Genomic DNA, 19,326 nt, shown 5'->3' on the forward strand with positions numbered 1-19,326 from the left:
AAGCCTGCTACTAAAAAGCCCTTAAGGATGTACTAACATCAAGTTTAAGTGCACGGGAACAAGAGTTCTAAGCCTGTCAGATTACCCATCTGGGAGGAAGGATCAATGCTTCCAACAAATTGCTAAATTCTGCACAAGGGAGAAGCCAACACATACTAGGCCATGGAATTACTTTCATTTTATTCCATGAGGATTCTTCTCCCACAGTATCGAAACAGAATGAGGAATGAATCTTAACTGGTCTCTTCATCAGAAGTGGTAAACTTGGTTTCTATGTTCACAAAGCCAGACAGTTGTTTAAGCAGACTGTGAAAGTAGACAGTAGAACCAGCTTCCTGTAGTCACAGACCACTATCTTGTATCCAGCTAAAGCAAAGATCAACTTGAACAGTTATCCCAGGCCACTGTTAACTGTACTAAAGGATGAAGTTCACCACTATATTATTTTAAAAGTAAGAGTTCAATTAACCCTGGGTGAGAAAAACCAAGACAAGTGGAAATGATGAATGAGTTGTCCATATAAGGCCAGCTGATGAGAACACACCCATGAAGACACTGGGCATAAAGCCTTACTTGGCAAGTCAGAATTTCTACTCAGTAAGGGCAGAATGAGGGACAGCAAAGAGCTACATCTGTAACATTTTAGTATCCAGACAGCATAACAGACACTGTCCCCAAGGACAACGTACACACCATTAATCACACTGAATAAAGCAGATGTATTATTCATTTTTCTTTTCTTTTTGTTTGAGAAGCTTGTTTATCTCTCTTTTGGCCATTCCAATGTACTTCGAAATGATTCCATGTTGATTTAGTCCAGGAAGCAAGAGTAAGAAAGTCACTTAAAATTAAAAACAAAAACAAAACAAAATAAAATTACAAAGGCAGCAATTAACTTCCCAAAGATTCTAACATTTTATAGAAGGTACTTCTTCAGACTATTACACACTCTAATGGGAGGAAGTAACATGAAATCCATTATTTCCATTGGTATTTATCCCCAGAAACTTCTGCTTCATACCTCCCAACCTCAGATAAGACACACTGCTTATTTTTACCTCTTGCACATTACTTTCTACCTTGGTTATTAGTTCTTTGTCTTAACTTCCGATAAGACCACAAACTCACTGAAAACAAGGACCTGGGATTTAGTCATCTTTCCATACTCACACAGTTCCTTAATCGCTGCCTGGAACTCAGGGAGCAGGAACATATTGTTTACTAAATTCCAGTTAGACTTTACTGGCCAGGATGTGCCTGCAGTTTTTCCTCAAAGACTTACCTATCAGGTAGGTGAGAAGGAGGTTGTGGACTTGCTGTCCCACCCAAGCAACCGCAGCAAGAGAAATGATCATGGTCATGAAGTACTAATAATGAAAATAACAAGAATTTATCAACTCCTAGAAACAGACTAAGAAGCGAAACTTTAGTAGGTTGTTTCAAAGACTGGAAAATAACTCAGTTTTTATTCCCACTTTTCTTTAAAAATATTTAGTATCTATATATTATATAAAACCCATAGAAAACTCCCTTGGTCTACTTTATAGAATTTACATACATTCTCTCCTAGAATAACTATAATTCTGTACGTAAATTAAGTAGTTTGTAAGTTAACTACTTTTGCAATTAATAACTTCACATAGTAACCTCAAGTGAAGCTAAGAGAAAAGAGAACAAGTGCTTCCTAAGTATATGTCTTTTACATTTATTTCAGTAAATAAAAGAGAAACAAAAAATTCACCTCTACAAGAATAAAAATTGAATGCAAAATGTAATTTTAACTTTTAGTCTAATACAGATAAATATTTATGAATGTACTCAGAGGAGTTAAACCAACAGATAATGATAAACATCAAACTACAACTAGAGTAAAGCAAAAAGGCTTTACACTACAATGAAGCAAAAATTGACTCAATCTTAAAATGTTGCTTTACTTAAATAAGTCAAAACCAATAAAGTACCATTTTAGGCTTTTCTTCCTTTAGCGTAAAGAGGCGTTTCCACCAGCCCACAGCTCTGCGTCGAGTTTTTACTAGATTGCTGCAAATTTCATGGAATCTCTGCTGTTGCTCAGTGGTCCTAGGAAAAGAATCTTCCCTTTTACTATAGGCAAATCTTAACAGTAAACAGAAATACACCGTCCTCTCAAATTTCAGAAACTATCTTCTAAAGAAAATCTAAATAAAAACAACAATGATTCACCATTATCTTATAGAAAAAGTTCTTAAACCATTAAGACTCCTTTTGGGAATTCCCTGGTGGTCCAGTGGTTAGGACTCTGTGCTCTCACTGCAGAGGGCCTGGGTTCAAAACCTGGTCGGAGAACTATATCCTACAAGCTGCTCAGCATAGCAAAAAAGACTCCTTTCATAGCACAGGAATAAGTTTTAACATAAAGACACATGTGTGTGTACAAAGTAATGGTATCTATGGTTCTAAAGCCAAATTTGGTCAATGATAGTAACAAAAACCTCATGACTACTATGAGCCATGCAGAAATCAGTATGAATTAATTTCCCTATTCCTATATTATTTTGCAGATCCCAATGAATCCTGGGTGGTGACCCATCAGAGTCCCACTATTTTGAGGAAGATGTGAAGTTTCAACCAAACAGTTATATTTAAGCACTCGTCAGTAAGATAATAACTACTAGCATTCAAAGCACAATACCATCCATTGGGCTTCATACATTTGAGGCCTAGGCAGCCACAAGGAGCTCAAATCCAAATTCCTTATAAATTTAGTCCCATTGAGGGAAAATATAATCACAAACAAAACAGCAGTAAGAATACAAAAAGATCCTCCAAAAAGCCCTTTGTAGTTTATAATGTATTTTGGGTTCTGAGTTTTTACAGAAATTTTGCCTTTGTACTGTCTTTGCTATACAGACGTAATGGCTGCTATAAAAAGTAAGCCCTATGCTGGAGATGGGTTGCTTTCTCTCCTCTAGTCCTTGTCCCTATAAATCTGCAGTGACAGATACAGTAGAAGGGCTTCTACTGAGCCCTGGAACTTCTTATAAATAATCAGACCTCGTATGCTGCCCATAGTCAAGGCTGGACTGTGGCTAGGCAACAGTGTTCTTCCTTCCTCATAAAGGTCAAAAAACAAAATCGCTCTGTAGATAAGACTGAGCCACATACTGATTACCACAAAACTTCAAGAGCTTACTTCTGAAAATTTTTCTCCAGGAGTTATGAATTAGCAGATTAGAATGTTATCTGGCTAATAAAGTCAGGGTCTGAGGTTGATTCTGTTACATTGTTACACTGCATAGTTACAAACTTGCCCCCCAAACAGCAGCACAATGAAAAACAATTCAAAGCACATTTCCTAACACTAACCATTGTGCTATGGCAGAGACATCTTTATTTCAATACAAAAATGCTTAATTATCCCATAACTTAAGCAAACCCTACATTTAAAATTCTTATTTTTATTTATTTTATAATTTGCTATTATCAGGAGAACGACAAACTACAGGCACAAGTAGACTACCAATGAAATTAAAATAAACAACCAAGGGAGAATAGCAGCTAGGAGAAAAAAATCCATTCCTATATCTAGTTTTGCTCACTATTTGGATCAAAAGAGAAATGCAACATTCCAGAAGGAAGTTAAAAAATACTTTAACAGGATCCACAGCCACTTATCTTGGGAACTCATAAGTAACCCATTCAAAGAGTGGTATAAATGCAATCAACAACCCACTTATATATACAGCTTGAACGTATTCTAAAGCACTTTTGCTAACCTCCACTGCACTACCTCAAGGTCTCAACGTGAAACACAAGATCAATCTTTTTCTTTTTTTTTTAAGTCTTTATTGAATTTGTCACAATATTGCTTCTGTTTTAAGTTTTGGCCCCTCCCGACCAGGGATTGATCACGCACCCCCTGCATTGGAAGGCGAAGTCTTAACCACTGGACCACCAGGGAAGTCCCAAGATGAATCTTAAAAGTCAAAATATTTCACAGCACCCAGAAGAGTCTGCCTAATAGAAAAGTAGACATTCAATAAATAGTTGCTAAATGAACAGGCAAAAAAAATCTACGTTACTGTTTTCATATTCATTCAAAAGTAACTGGTGAAATTAATATTATAATATCTTAAATATCAATGGAAAAAATGTAAAAGTAGACATACTACTTTTATGGAAAGCCCATTATGAGGTCTGCAATCCTTGATAAAACATTACCTAAAAAAGCCTCACTTCAATAAAAAGGTCTAGGAAGAAAAAAAAGTCAAATTAAATGCTAGAGTATAAAAGAACTATGGAGATATAAGTACTGGAAGTTTGTGATTTATATCTGAATCAGCTAAGAAATTCCTTACATCAAACGATAAATCTAACCCCTAGCCATCTGATGGTTAAGACAATTCTCTGTGCTTAATTACAACACACTAGTCATAGCCACCAGGCACAGTAACTTCTCAGAAATTTGACTGCCACATCATTATTTCACCTACCATTTATTGGAGCCAAAAATTCTAGGCGCTAGAATGGGAACAAGGTAGTCAGCCAAGCACAAAAACATAACAAAACAGGAAACACCTGACAGAACGGATGGATCTAGATAGTAGATAGTCCTGTTTAAAAAAAAAAAAAAAAGGTTAGAAAAACATGGTCCTCATTAGTCCTAGCTGAAGATGTTTATTCTCCTAGTCCTCTGGTTCTCAAAGATGTTATTCGCCTTTTTTATTCTAATTTTCTCACAAGTAGTTTTCCGGAAGCTTCATGACATCACAGCTGTAACGGTTAACGTAAACATGAAGAAGCAAAGGCTCTTTGGAATCCTCAACATTTTTTAGGAGTGTAAAGGGTCCTAAGGCCAAAAAGTGTGAGCCACATTTTTATTCAAATGCCTTGGTTACTGAGTTTACAAAGTACTACAAATTCTGAAAACTAGGCAAACGGCTCTAAGCAAAGGCATTCTTTACAGATTCAGGCACTTCCATAAATGGAACCTGAGCCCTTTATGAGTAACAAGCACAATCTACAGAAATTTAATAGCTCACTTACAGAAACACCAAAGAAACCACACCCATGATGGCAGGTGGAAACCAGGCTCTTTCCCATCGGAGGACTTTATCTGCCATCAGCATCACTTCTCCCCATCCTTGCAGCTGCTCTTCCAGATTTGCAGTCTCTGCAGCCTACATATGAGTAACATTTAAAGCGATCATTCTACTAATCTCAACATTTCTGTGGCTCCTAGAGAGTTAAATTCTTCTAAGGCACCAGGTATGTAAAACGACTCTTACAAATCACTACCTTAAACAAATTAGTTTCTTAGAAAAACGCAATTTTGAAACCAAAGACAGAAATCAATGGGGAAAAAAATTATCATTTAATGCTCACTTTCCAAGTCCAAGCACTGGGCTACTCTTTTATATGCATTATGTAACATAATCCTTATAGACCCCTTAAGATAGGGATAATCAGAGCCATTTTACAATTAAAGAAAGCGAGCTCAGAATGGACTTTCCCAAAGCCATGCACTACTAAGTGGCAGCGCCCTGAGTATAAAATTGGATCACTTAAAGTTTCTCATTTCAGGTAGTTACAACTGGTCTGTTGTTTTGTCATTTCATTGATTTAGCCCCCTACTTCTGAATCCATTAGGAAAGCCTCTTCCTGAACAGCATTCAATTTCCAAAATAGCTCTTTGTGCAATGAAATCATTTAGATGTTGGCATCATCTGCACAATTAAGGAAAACTACTGTGCTTTTACAAAATTATAAAAGGCATATTAAGCCCAATATATCTCAATAAAATGCTTCTTACATTTATCAGGACATTTTGGTTAGACTTCAAATTTCTCTGCAAATTTGACCATCAGCTGCAAGTAGACTTCTCAGATGAGCTAATGTGGCAAAAAGCCCTTAAGCTGATTTTGGTAGAGAAAAAAAACTTGGAACAGGAAACCCATGTGTCCTTATAACTGTTATCACAGGGAAATATGCAAATGACAGGAGACAGGGCAGCTTAATCTTGACAAAGATGTTATCTGTGTCACACTGACACTTAGGTGACCTCAGTGTTTCCGACTTTATATACCATGCTTAACATAGTTAAATAAGAGATTACCACGTGGCAGAAGCTCTGCTAAATATATTATATGCTTATACTTTAATTACTCCTCCCAACAAGCTGAAAGGAAGGTGTCATTACTATCCTCATTTTACAAATGTGGAAACTGAGATACACAGAGGTTTACAGATCTGAATCCAGCAAATCCAAGGCCAAAGGCCTTGTTCTCCTTAAATTAAGTCACACTGCTCTGTGGAAAGAGCAGCCGAGCTCCAGGCCAGGATTGTTGTTGTTTCAATAGCTGTGTGAACTTGGGCAACGATCAACTCTAAAAAGGAACCTGGCTGGGGCTCACTAGGCTAACCATAGAAAAGGGGTGTGTGTGTGTGTGCATGTAAGGGGGCAGAGGTCATGCATATCTAAAAACCAATGCAAAATGAAAATCACACACAATCAAAACTGCCCTGCAAAGTCACTTAATTCGTTAGCACCTGAGCTCTTGGAAAATCAAAAGTCAAAATTAAATTATTTGGTTTCTCTATTCACTGTTGTTCTGGTGGTGAGTAGCATGCTTTTTCCTGGGGAAAGGCAACTGAGAAGATGGACGGACTTCTCTCGTTTTTACCTAGATCCTGAGGGGGGGATTCGAGCTGAGGTTAAAACTGTCTGCCTGTGATACAATCTTACTGCAGTTCCCTCCGACCCCTGCTTACTCTAAAATCGTCCTGGGACACCCCCCACCCTCGCCCAGACAAACGCCAGAACCTCCCACTGTCCCTCCAGCTGGATCCTACCTCCAGTTCCCAGCGGCGAGCTCGTAGCCTCCCTGCCGTTTTAAAGCTGTGCCAGCTCTAAAAGAAATTCTCGGCAGCAGCCCTTTGACCCTCCACCCCTGCCCAAGTATTAGGGGAAAAGGGCGAACGGACATCCTGGTTAAGATCAAAGACGGGGAATCCCAGATACGGCTGGGGTCTGGGCCGCAAAAGCGCTCGACGAGCCCCTCGCGGCCCTCTGCCAAGGACTGCACCCCAGGCTGGTCACAGCCCCCCTTCTCCCGCTTCCTCCTAAAACCCTATTCGCGGTGAATGATCACGCGCCCTCCTCGCCCCGTCGTGCACCTTCCCCAGGGGATGTTAGGAGTCGACACGACTAGTGACCGCCAAGCAGAGGTTACCCAAGAAGCCCAAAGGGCAGGCGTCGTCGCCTGCACCTGGGAACGGAGAGGAGGGCCGGGCCCGCGGCGGGTAATAGGAACGAGGCCGCAGCGCACCGAAGTCCGGAGGCCCCGCTCGGTTCTCTCGCTACGGAGAGCTGGGACTCACCAGCAGGTTGGTGCTGCGATTATCTCCTTCCGCCATTGTTCCCGAGGTGCCCCCTCAGCGAGCGTAAGACACCCCCAAGAGCCTGCCTTCCTCAGAGGCACTCACGACAACCCCAGCGAGAAGGCACGCCCAGCAGGACGCTTATATAGGCCAGCTGCCTTTCCCGACACAACCCGCGAAGCTCGCTCCTCATTGGGCAAATCGAGATCACGCTTAAGCGGGCCGGACCAACCGCTGCTCAGCGCTTGTCTTGAAACCCAGATCAAAGCAGAGTGAGACCACGCCGGGGCCGAGGGGGCGGGGACACGGAGTAACCAATCAGCACCCAGGAGATGTGCTACGCCCCGCCCAGGCCTTTCGGAATAGGTTCAACTGCCCCTGGCCGGGGCCTGGTATAGCCTTAGTATCCCCAGGGCGAGCTGCCATGGTGGCTCTCGGACTCTTCCGGGAAACCTCAAAGCAGCTAAGGTGCCTCTCTGGAATTTAGTCCTCCAGGAAATATGACACCCAATATCAGGCGGAGGGCAGAGATGGGCATGTGACGCTAACCGCATTGTGATTAAGGAGGCTGGCTGGCTGGGATCTTCTTCCCGACCCAGACGGTGGCCGTGACCCTGGCTGTGCCCCTAGTCAGCCCGCCTTTCTTCTAATACCTGCTCTGCCAGCCCTAGCCAGGCCGCTGAGCAGCTTAGACCCAGATATGTGACTCGCGGACTCGTGCCCATCTCAGGAGGTTTTGATTACAAGTGAAAGGGGCCATTTATGTGGATTTTGTGCAATTTTTCCTTCCCTACCCATTAGGAGTAAGGCCTCAGTTTGATGGAGGGGCGGGGGCGGCGGAGAGGGTGTGGAAATCTGGGCATAGTTTAAGAACTTGTGAAAAATGCACCGACTTATAAAATTGGCTTATTTTCATGGGTTCTTTGGGGAAATTCTTTGTGGGGCACTTCACTTAAACTACGAGCTCCCCCTCCAAAAAGGGACTGGTTTTGACAGATCCTTTCTTACTAAGGCCATGCTAAGGAAAGATGTAAACCCTCTCATAAGAGTGGAATTTATTGCAATTTAAGAATTAGATGAACTATGTGAGACAGTTCTACATGTTTCTCTCCAGGATTTCAAAATGCGTTAACATTTTCATTACTCAATACAAACAAAATAATGCCAAATGTTAACCTGGTTAGATGTCTCTTTCAGGAAAACTTACCGTAGCTTTTAACTTCCAGCCTTTTACCCTTTTATAGTCATCTATATTATGCCATCGAGTTTGTTTGTTTATTTATTATTTATTTATTTATTTAGCGGTACGCGGGCCTCTCACTGTTGTGGCCTCTCCCGTTGCGGAGCACAGGCTCCGGACGCGCAGGCTCAGCGGCCATGGCTCATGGGCCCAGCTGCTCCGCGGCATGGGGCATCTTCCCGGACCGGGGCATGAACCCGTGTCCCCTGCATCGGCAGGCGGACTCAACCACTGCGCCACCAGGGAAGCCCTCGAGTTTATTTTAAAAGCATTCCTTAAATTACTACCAAGTTCATAAGATTTCAGGGAAGACATAAAGAAATGTGAGCCAACACGGCTACAGACCACATGCTGCCCCCTAAGAAAACCAGGGGGACCGGAGCACTGTGAATTTCATTAAAAAGGTGTGAAATTTGCCATGGAACTTTGAAAAGAAATAAAGCATCTGTTCAGGTATAAACAATTCAGGGGGGTAAAAAAAAAAAAAGCCTTTGCAAGGAAAGGGGACTCTTCAATAAACTGCCACTTCAGGGAACGTTGGGGCAAAACAGGTTATGTAGGTAAAATGCAAGCAGTTGGACAGCCGGTTTTGGGAGATTTGAAAGTTGTGACCTCTGAGGAGCAGGCCCTCCGCTACCTATTCCAAAGGAAATCAAAAGGTCCCAGTCAGTCGGCAGCCACACAGTGAGTGCATATACGGAGCGCTGAGTGCGAGATCTCGCCACAGGCACAGCAACGCCCTCTTCCAAAGGACAGGGTGTGGGGTTATTAGACTTTAAAAACCTTCCCGTGTACTTTGGGAAATCAGGTTTTGCTGCAGAATGTGCCTGGTTTTCACCCAAGTTCCCTATGTACAACTTCAGAAGAAAGACTTTTCAACCCAGCTTGTGAAATTGAGATAGGTGAAAAAAAAACTGAAGAAACGGCTTTCAAATAGCGTGGGTTCTTCATAGAGTATTTGTTACTCAAGGAACATTTGCCCAGAATGATTTGCAATTTAACAGCCTAGGAGCACTTCTATAAGTTCCTTAACTAAGCTTCCAATTGCCCTATTAAAAAAAAAAAAAAAACACCCACACTTAGTGTAGCTTCCTTTGGAGCTTTGTTTTTGTTTTTTTTTTTGGTATTACAAAGGCAGGATGTGAACTTTTGAAATATATCAGGTGACTAAACAGTTAACATAAATCCTAACATAATCTAGCAGCAACAAATGCAATCTGATTTCCAGATATTAAAACAAGCTGGACATTGTTTTCCTTCAGAGCTTTCATACACCAGGGAATATACGTGTCAATAAGATTCTACAGGAGTTTTTAAAGAAATACAAAATTAAGCTTAATAAATTGTGCCTTAATACTAAGAACTTTCCCATTGAAGTAAAATTTCTACTGCTATTCAAAAATACTATTAGAACACTGAGTGTAAAATACATTTTTTAGAATCAAGTTTTTAAACTTTTGTAGGTATTAATAATTAGCTTAAAAAAAAAGCTCCCCATATTCCAAAATTAAGTTTTCTGGAAACTACTTCAACAAATTCAGAGCTTAAATCCTACGTCTTTTAAGACTTTATTTTTTGAAAAACAGGTATTTCATACAATCTTTGCCACGTTAATGCAAATATGCACAAAGTAGGCCATGTATTTTTGTTTTCCAAAAGTTGCATTATGAACACTTTCAGGAAGCTGGTGTGATTTATTCAACTTTTAACCTTAAATACAATCACAAAATTATAACCATCAGGAGGCATTACAACCTTTTGTACAGAGAAGCCACTCTATTTATACAATGTTACTAGAACAAGGAAGATTCAGTTCAACTCAATTTGCTCTACATAATAAGGGTAAAGTAAATTAACAAGTGAAGTGTGATGTTGCCATTGACATCACAGGTGGAAATATAAGGAAAATTTAAACCAAAAAATAACTGACAAAGGAACTTCAAATAGGAGCTGAAACTTGGGTCAAAAAAAAAAAAAAAAGCCTGCTTCGAAAGACATAAAAACATTCTGCAAGTCTGCATTTCAGAACAACATTCAATTCCTTAAGTTTATCATCTTCAAAAGCCAAGCTTATTGTATGACACTTTTGCATTAGCACAACAGCTTCCCTAGTAAGCCCAAATTCCCATGGAAAGCAAGAGACTGAATGGTTCATGTTGTACAACTAACTCTTGAACCTATAAAGCTTCTCTCAATTGGAGTCCATTTGCCCTTTTGTAAATAAGAGATAGTGATACTCTTACCCAGGCATAAAAAAAAGCAGGAAAAGTGCAATAAACCCTTCCGGGTTCATAATACAGTGAATTTCCTTCCCCAGTGTTTGGAAAATTTATAATGCTAGTTCTTCCCCATAGGAGTAGTAGTTCTAATACAACCCAAATAATGAAGAAATCTGTCACTTCTTTAAGTGACCCTTACATTAACATAGTCTACCTCCTAGATTTAAGGAGAGGGGGAAAGTCCTAGCTCTAAATTACTGGCATTTTACAATCTCAAGATACAGAATGGAAGGTCATTGGTTTTCATATTTATCTGGTTTTATGTAAAACAAAGGTACTTAAATGTGCTAACAGAAAAGTGTTCACTGATTTTTGATGTATACGAACAGAAGCTAACAAGGCTAATTGTAGATGCTTTCTTTAATATGAAAAGAATTGGGAGAAAAAGAAGAACCAGCTTCTTTGATTTTAGTACTGCCCAAACAAGTAAGCCCCCAGAGTAATCACAAATATGTGGAGGAAAATAGGCCAGGAAGACTTTTCAATTCAAAGTACTGCCTATATCACCCCAAATTTAAAAGGACCTAAGATTGCACATCAACTCTAATATTTGGCTGCACTTGCATTGCCCTGCTTGGAATTTTTTAATGGCTCTTTCCTTAAATTTCACACATCAGAACAACCACAGTTAAAAACAAAAACAATGCAGATAACGTCAAACACTGGACAATATAAAGAACACTATATACTAAGTTCAGGTAATAGAGGCAAGTGTTAAGGGCAGAAGTGATGGAAGTTTTTCTTTGTATTATAAACCCTCACCCTGAACCTGGGGTTTGGGCTCTAAGAAAGCAATTTAGGGAAGCAGATCAAGAGCTTGATTCTCAGTTCTCACACAGAAACCTCACATATCTCAAAAAACTCACAAGTGTCAGACACAAAATAATCTTAATAACCATCTAGCAAACTATGTGAAGAATTCATGACCAGAAATAATGAAATACTGCAAGACACACCAAAGAAACAGAGTAAAAGAGAAATACAGACAGCACCATAAACTACTAAGCCTCCACAGCTTTACAGATAAATCAACTAAAACTCAGGCAATTCTAGAAAATTAAAGACAGCAAAACACTTAAGATAAACTTCAATTTCCAAGGGCCATAAGTTACTCTGTACCCCCTGAATCTTAGAGAGGGAAAAAGAGAGAGAGAGAGCACAAGAGAGACAGGGGAAGGGGGTGGGGCGGGAGGGAGAGAGAGCAAGAGGAAGAGGAAGGGGAAGGGGAGGGAGAGGGTGAGAGGGAGGGAGGGAGAGAGGAGCAGACCCCTGGTTTTCCACAGGTATTTTTGTATCATCAAAAATGCATGACTTCATAACCACAGCACTCTGAACTTTACATTATTTTACAAGATAATCACCAAAATATATCCCTGTCTTCTCAAACTGCTGTATCACCAAGGCCTTTTACCTCTGATTAAATCTGACTGTTGAGTTCTCTTACAACAGGTCAAAATGATAAGGCTACTTGCCAATGACTTCCCAGAAGAAGCCAAACTGTACAGACTGGGGGTCTTGTTGTCCAGAGTGCAGTGAAGAGCAAGCTCTGAAGTCACCAGTTATTCCTATCTGCCCTACAACCAAACATGTATATGCCACACTATTCTCTGAGGGACCATTTTAAAGTAAAAGTGATGGACAATTTAGCAGAGACACATGTTTTTTATGTAAAGCTGTTTTGTTTTCACTAGGATAAGGTGCCAGGTACCTCTGAAGCATGAAATTCACAGGCAATAAAATTAACCTATTTCATTTATCTTCTTTACCAAAGAAGTAGCAATTTCTGAATACTACCTATAGGGACAAAATAGTGTGAACTCGTTTTATCACTGTGATAAAAATTTTTCCTTGTGACAAAGAATGTTGTTGAAAGACTGTTTAATCTTGAGAGAGAGTAGAGGTAATCAAGTGATGAGTGCAGTAGCCTCTAGGAAATAAAGCAGTGTGCAAAACACAATATGGCATTATTATTCCAGATAGGTTGTTTTGATTGTGAAAATAAGGTTCAAGATGAATGAAGAAAATAAAATTTGATGCACTAGGTTCCTTAACTTGCTATTAGACACATGGGGGTATTCAAAGATACCACCTTTCTTGTAATACCTGTCTAAGTATTAGAAGAGCACTGATACTGAAATGCATTCTCCCATGAGTATTTAAAGATTATATATTAACGTGGCAGTGAGGATACAGGAAAGGCCGGAGCTATGTGGAATTTTTCCTTAATACCTTTCAAGTTTGTCTGTGAAGACTGGCAACTAGAAAGTGATCACAGTGCTAATCTCTAAAATGCAGGAAAAATGTACTCAATCAAGATTTTAATCATGTTCTACTTTGTGTTGATACGTGACTTTAGGAATCCTATTCTAGTCTGGATTTTTATTTTGGATCAACAATTGAGCTTACACAGTCAGTACTGAAATGCAATGCTAAATTTAAGGAAACCTTGATCATGAATTCACTACTGAAAAGGAAACTTAAAATTGTGGAAAAAGTAAAGTACTTCACACACTAATAACTGAACTTAATAAAAGATGTTGGTGGTTCTCACTTTTGCTGATGTTTCATGTATATGTCCTAAAATGCCAGGTAAACTAAAGCACTTTTAATTTACACCTTGTAAATTGTAAATTAAAAGTATCAAATGAGAAAATTGAATTAAAAAACGTTTCACTCTACCTCCACCAGAACATCACTTTATTGTTAATCTGTCATCAACAATGTAAAACTCTAATAGGTACTCTATCCTGGTTTTTAAAAAGGTAAAAGATTACATTGGATTAGCTACTTTCTATGAAAGAAACTACAGCAATCACAGAAGAGGGAAAATTTGAATGACCTCCCAAAAATGTACACTATAAGCGAAGGGGAGTGTACATTAAATCAAATGTCTGTTAGATTCATTACTTTTGAATGCACAGTGACAATTCTGGAAACTGTACATGATAGAATCACAGAAATGACTTAAATAATCAGAATTACATTTTGTATGTGATCACCAGACCTTTAAACAATCCTTGCATTTTCCACGTTACTGGTGGTTTTGGAAAAATTTCTGTTTATCACTCCAAATATAAGTTGTTAACAGCATTGAGATGGAAGAATATGAAATATAAGGATTGAAATAAAAGTGAATGTGAAAGATGGCTAATCTACTAGATCAAGTAAAGGGTGATGGGCAGATGGTGGGGACTGGGGAGGAGGAGGATGGGGTGGGTTTTTTCCCTTCATTTCAGAAGTTCTTCCAATGTAGTGTTATCTGTTACATAGCTCTCCTTCTTCAGTCCATTTCTGAAATTCATATCGCATAGCCTTTTTGTACTTACTGGTCAACCCAACCAGTACTGTTGCCAAGCAACAAGTGTTACGCAAGAATCTGAATGCATCAAATCTTCCTTGGCTGTGTCGCGGCCCCAGTTTTCTCTGTTTCTGAGCGGGGTTTGATTTTTCCTGGATTGTACACACAGGGTCAGGTGGAATGGAGTTCCAAATCACTCTGTGCTCCGCGGCATCCCGATTTCTTTCTGCAGCTAACCTCCTGACACGTTTGCAGCTGTTCTGTGGCAGAAAGACAATCTCCGTGTTCAGGCGGTGAGCTTTCTTTCTTTCACCCTTGACCCTGGGGTTGCAGGCCATGGTGTTGGGCGTATCCCTGAGTGCAGCTGTCCTGCAGGATTCACTTCCTAGCGCACCGAGATTTCCTAGGTTTCCTCAGAATAAGCCCCCAGTTGCATCACCACCGACTGTGGTGTGGCTTTGGATGCCTGAGGCTGAGTTGATTCTGGTGGATGTCTGACCTCGCTTAACCAGACTCATCTACTGTCTTGCCATTCATACCCAGGCTGTCCAACCTTCATACAGCTGAGCCAAGTTATCTAGATTAGTTGCTTCCTTAATGACATAGTCAACCTGTAAAAATAGGCAGGATAGAATTAAAGCCATTTAAAACTTGAAAGAACATGGCTCACATATGTTATATGAACTGTTTAGGAGTAAGTTCCCAAATTAATAACCCAAAGATGTGTAGTTTTCATGGTGGGAAAAGAAGTTAAGTAATCTGAGCTTCCTTCATAATTCCATAACTTACAAATGTGTGTCTTGGGAAAGTCACAATCCCCTTTGAGCCTTATGAATCCTTAGATGAAGAGAGAGTGCCACTGACCCCACAGGTGGCCTTGGGATTAAACATGTGAATTCACTGGGCAAATGCTTAGATGCATTAAAAAGTGCCCAGCAGATTCTGAAACAGTTTGGTACTCAGCAAATATCTACTGATTCTTCTTTTTTTTTCAGGGTGGGGAGGGGCACACTGTGCGGCATGTGGGATCTTAGTTCCCCAACCAGGGATCCAACCCACGCCCCCTGCAGTGGAAGCACAGAGCCTTAACCACTGGACTGCCAGGGAAGTCCCCATATCTGTTGATTCTGACTCAGCTAAATTTTCTTTTATGGTAAAAGATATAATCGTTATCGCTATCCAGAGCACCCATCAGGGTCCAATTATATCATAAATGCTCAATATAAGGCTGCTGAATTTTAACCTACACCAAAAGTTGTATGCAAAGAACTCTATACTTACCCCACTCCTGTGAGCCCCTTAACTTTTACATATAAAATTTAATAACTATCAGAATAAAAAGCACAATAGTCAAGCCATCCTTTAAAAAGCCATCCTTTAAAAAGATGGACAGAGACCTAAGATGCACAGTCATGAAAGCACACAGCCCATTAACCTACCAAAAACTTTCTGAAGTAAGGATACCCCTGGACCCAGAACACCATCCATGGTTCTTGACAAACTTGACAAACTCTCTCTAAAGAATGAGTCTTAACCAAGAAGAGCTTAAGCTTAGATCCTATACAGAGATGTAACAGTGTTAAAAAAAAAAAAAAAAAAAAACTTTCCTTGATGATGTTAAATTTGAATTGTGGATGCCAAACCATTAAAAAAACTAGGACATTCACAAGTCTCAAATGTTTACCCCACAGAAGAAAAGGCATATGTGTAATGGAGAATTCAGGAGAACACTACCCTTGACCAAGTTATCTAACTTAACAACAAAGATAGCACAAACACACACATGCCCCTTGATGTAAGATTCTAAGAACACATCATTGGCGAAGTATTCTTGCGAAAAATGTTGATTCTGAATCTAATTATGAAGAAAATATCAGACAAATACAAACTAAGACACAATCTGCAAACCAAGTAGTCTGGACACATCAAAAATATAAGTGTCATAAAAGAAAAGAAAGAAAAGGCTCAGGAACTGTTCTAGACATTAAAGGAGACTAAAAGTAGAACAAGTATATGAAATTCAAGATAAGCCTTGACTAAATCTTGTATGGGTTGGGGTGGGGTTGGGTTGGTGGTTAAGGAGAGGCAGGCTAAGTAATAAAGGACATTTGAAGATAACTGGAGAAATCTGAATATGGACTCAATGTTGGATAGAAGTCAATGTTAACATCAATGTTAAGTTTCCTGAGTTGATAATTACATAATTATATCGTAGCTATATATTATTAAAAGGTTTTGGTTAGGAGACAAAGTATTTAGGCATGAAGTGTTACAATGTCTGCAACTAACTCTCAAATGTGGTTCTGAAAAACTGTGTGTATGAACACACATACACAGAAAGGTAAGGCAAACGTTAAGAAAGCATCAACAATTGGTCTACCAATTCTAGGTAAAGGGTTTATGAGCATTCCTATATTTCTATAGGTCTGAAACTTTTCAAAATAAACAGCTATGGGGAAAAGAATTCATTCTTGAATTTATATATACAACTTTAGAAACATTAATGATAAAAATTCAGAGTAATAATTTCAGACAAACTGACACCCAAGAACACTTTATAGATACTACTTATTTATACATACTATGACACCCAAAATGTCATCCTCATTTCATTCAAAACCTTCACACAGCCCTCTCTAAAATGCAAATTAACTGTCTTCTGTTGGAGGAGAGAGGGTCAAGCCACACCCCAAATTTTTGTTAAAAGAACTGGGAAGAAAGGAAAGTGCTAATAGGGTAGAGTCAGAGTCAAATGCTGAATATCTGACAATCCTAGAACTGTGTCACTCAAAATCCTCTGAAGTCTATAAAATCGATTTAAGTTCCTTATTTCTTGATATATCACCAAAGGATAGCGGTGAGGGGATCTTTAAACCTCTACTGTTTCAGCAGCATTAAAATGTGTAGCTCAAGTTTAAAAAATGGTCACCTGTTCAGCAACTGACATCCTCCTATTCGGATCAACATCTCGGCCCTCTAACTTGGCTTTCACTCTCTTCCACACGCTCACTGCATATGAGTTTCTCTCCTGCACAGCTGTGAAGCAATGGAAACGTGTAAGTCAAACCACCACTTCGTATGAATATTTAAGGTATCCTTATTCTGACTAATTACCTTTTCCAGTTTTAGGGTCTCTGACAGCCTTTTTAGGACTACAAGCAACACTCTTGCCAGTTCCTGGAACAGTGCTTGGTGGAGTATCTGCTGATGTAGCTAGATTTTTCTGAACCAGCTTTCTAGCATTCTGTGACATGACATCAGGCTGAGTCTTCTGGCCAGTGTTGCTCCGGACTGCTATAGAGAGAGAGTTGGTAGCTCAATTTACATGTACACAGAAAATGAAGGAGCAGGGCAGTGCTCTCTCAATCGTCAACCACAAATGGACAGCCCTGATACCAGATGTGATTTCACAACCTTCAAGTCCTTATCCCTTAAGGTAAAAACTCTCCTCCTAAAAATATAGCCTAAACAGCTAGATATTCAGATATCAATTTGTACAATGATGCTCACGAGTTTGTGTGGCATTAAAAAAACCACAAATATCTTAACTGTCCAACAGTTAATACGGTAAAGTCATAGAATGGCACATTAAATCTTGCTGTTAAGTAATTTTTTAAAAGATTACTTAATGATAGGGAAATTATCTATTTAATATTAAGTGGGAAAAGGCAACAAAAGTTGCATTCACAGAATGATCCAACTTGTATATGTGTGTGCATGCATATAGAGAATTCAACAAATACATAGTGGTTTTACCTCTAATTGGAATGGAACGATAGATTTTCCTATTAATTATTTTTCTGTATTTTCCTAACAGAATATATTTTATAATCATAAAATAAATTATTTAGAGTATCTGAACACACAGTATTTTTACTCTCTAACAATAAGTACTTTAAAAATTAAGCCAGAATTTGTTCAGTTTGAGATATGACAAGAGTTTAGGGAAACGCTTTATTTATTTATTTTATTTTATTTTATTTTATTTTATTTTTTTTTTTTTTTTTGCGGTACGCGGGCCTCTCACTGTTGTGGCCTCTCCCATTGCGGAGCACAGGCTCCGGACGCGCAGGCTCAGCAGCCATGGCTCACGGGCCCAGCCGCTCCGCGGCATGTGGGATCCTCCCAGACCGGGGCACGAACCCGTGTCCCCTGCATTGGCAGGCGGACTCTCAACCACTGCGCCACCAGGGAAGCCCTATTTATTTATTTTAAATAATTAATTTTTAAAAATTGGAGTATAGTTATTTATAACGTTGTGTTAGTTTCTGTTGTACAGCAAAGTGGATCAGTTACACATATACATATATCCACTCTTTTTTAGATTCTATTCCCATATAGGTCATTACGGAGTACTGAGTAGAGTTCCCTGTGCTATACAGTAGGTCCCCATTAGTTATCTACTTTGTATATAGCATTATGTGTATGTCAATCCCAATCTCCCAATTTATCCTTCCTCCCGCTCTCCCCCTTTCTACATTTGTGACTCAATTTGCTTTGTAAATAGGTTCATTAGGGAAACCCTTTAAAAAGGTGATGACTAGAAACATATTAGACACTCATTAAACATCTTAGCATCTATGTGTAGATTATTAACAGGTCAAGATTCAGGTTCTTCTGAAGTAGGGGAGTCTTACCTGCAGCAAAGGATGGCTGATAAGTAGCAGATGACATTGGACTCGAACATTCATTTGTTGCATCGGTGACTAAGGGTGATGCAAAACTCACTAAATTATTATAGACACTGAAATATAAAATAAAATGGCTCATTTATGAAATGCTTTAGCAAATAGCTACTTATAAATATGAACAAAACTGAAAATAAATTAAATGAATTAAATAAACAAAACTTACTCTACCAGATGTTTTGCTTATATTTTAAATTCAGGCCAGAAGGCATTCTTACCTCTGACTTTGTGTTTTCAGTTCTTTCAAGGTGGGAGTTATTTCCTGGAGCATTTCAACATGTTCTTGACTTCGAACCTGACCCATAGCTTGGACTAATGTAAACAGCACTGTCTGAATGTTGTCTTGCCATGATTTATATTCACCCAAGAACTGCCTAACACTGTTCTCATAGGGAACATCTTCACCATCTGCCAGAGCAGCTTCTTCATCCTAGAATCAGTATGTTAATGATCAAGAAAAAT

The 19,326-nt window shown here is 39.3% G+C and overlaps 2 protein-coding genes across 2 annotated transcripts in view; both read right to left on the bottom strand.

Annotated features, from left to right (window-relative positions):
• Positions 1-572: 572 nt before the first annotated feature.
• On the bottom strand, positions 573-7,465 carry ARL6IP1 (ARL6 interacting reticulophagy regulator 1). The gene is made up of 6 exons (XM_079720256.1): positions 7,360-7,465; positions 5,026-5,159; positions 4,473-4,592; positions 1,962-2,079; positions 1,283-1,367; positions 573-841 (listed from the first exon to the last, which is right to left on the bottom strand). The coding sequence occupies exons 1-6, from the start codon at positions 7,393-7,395 to the stop codon at positions 723-725; spliced, it is 612 nt and encodes a 203-aa protein (XP_079576382.1). The 5' UTR covers positions 7,396-7,465; the 3' UTR covers positions 573-722.
• A 7,244-nt stretch (positions 7,466-14,709) lies between these two features.
• SMG1 (SMG1 nonsense mediated mRNA decay associated PI3K related kinase) overlaps positions 14,710-19,326 on the bottom strand; it is a gene marked incomplete at both ends in the record, with an annotated part of 90,982 nt that continues 86,365 nt past the window's right edge. Inside the window, 5 exons of the mRNA XM_079719900.1 lie at positions 14,710-14,787; positions 17,106-17,212; positions 17,291-17,470; positions 18,814-18,920; positions 19,083-19,294. Coding sequence (XP_079576026.1) covers positions 14,710-14,787; positions 17,106-17,212; positions 17,291-17,470; positions 18,814-18,920; positions 19,083-19,294 — 684 coding nt within the window. The remainder of the gene's footprint in view (positions 14,788-17,105; positions 17,213-17,290; positions 17,471-18,813; positions 18,921-19,082; positions 19,295-19,326) is intronic.

This window comes from Hyperoodon ampullatus (assembly GCF_949752795.1).
Source record: "Hyperoodon ampullatus genome assembly, chromosome: 14".
In the NCBI taxonomy this organism is placed as follows: domain Eukaryota; kingdom Metazoa; phylum Chordata; class Mammalia; order Artiodactyla; family Ziphiidae; genus Hyperoodon; species Hyperoodon ampullatus.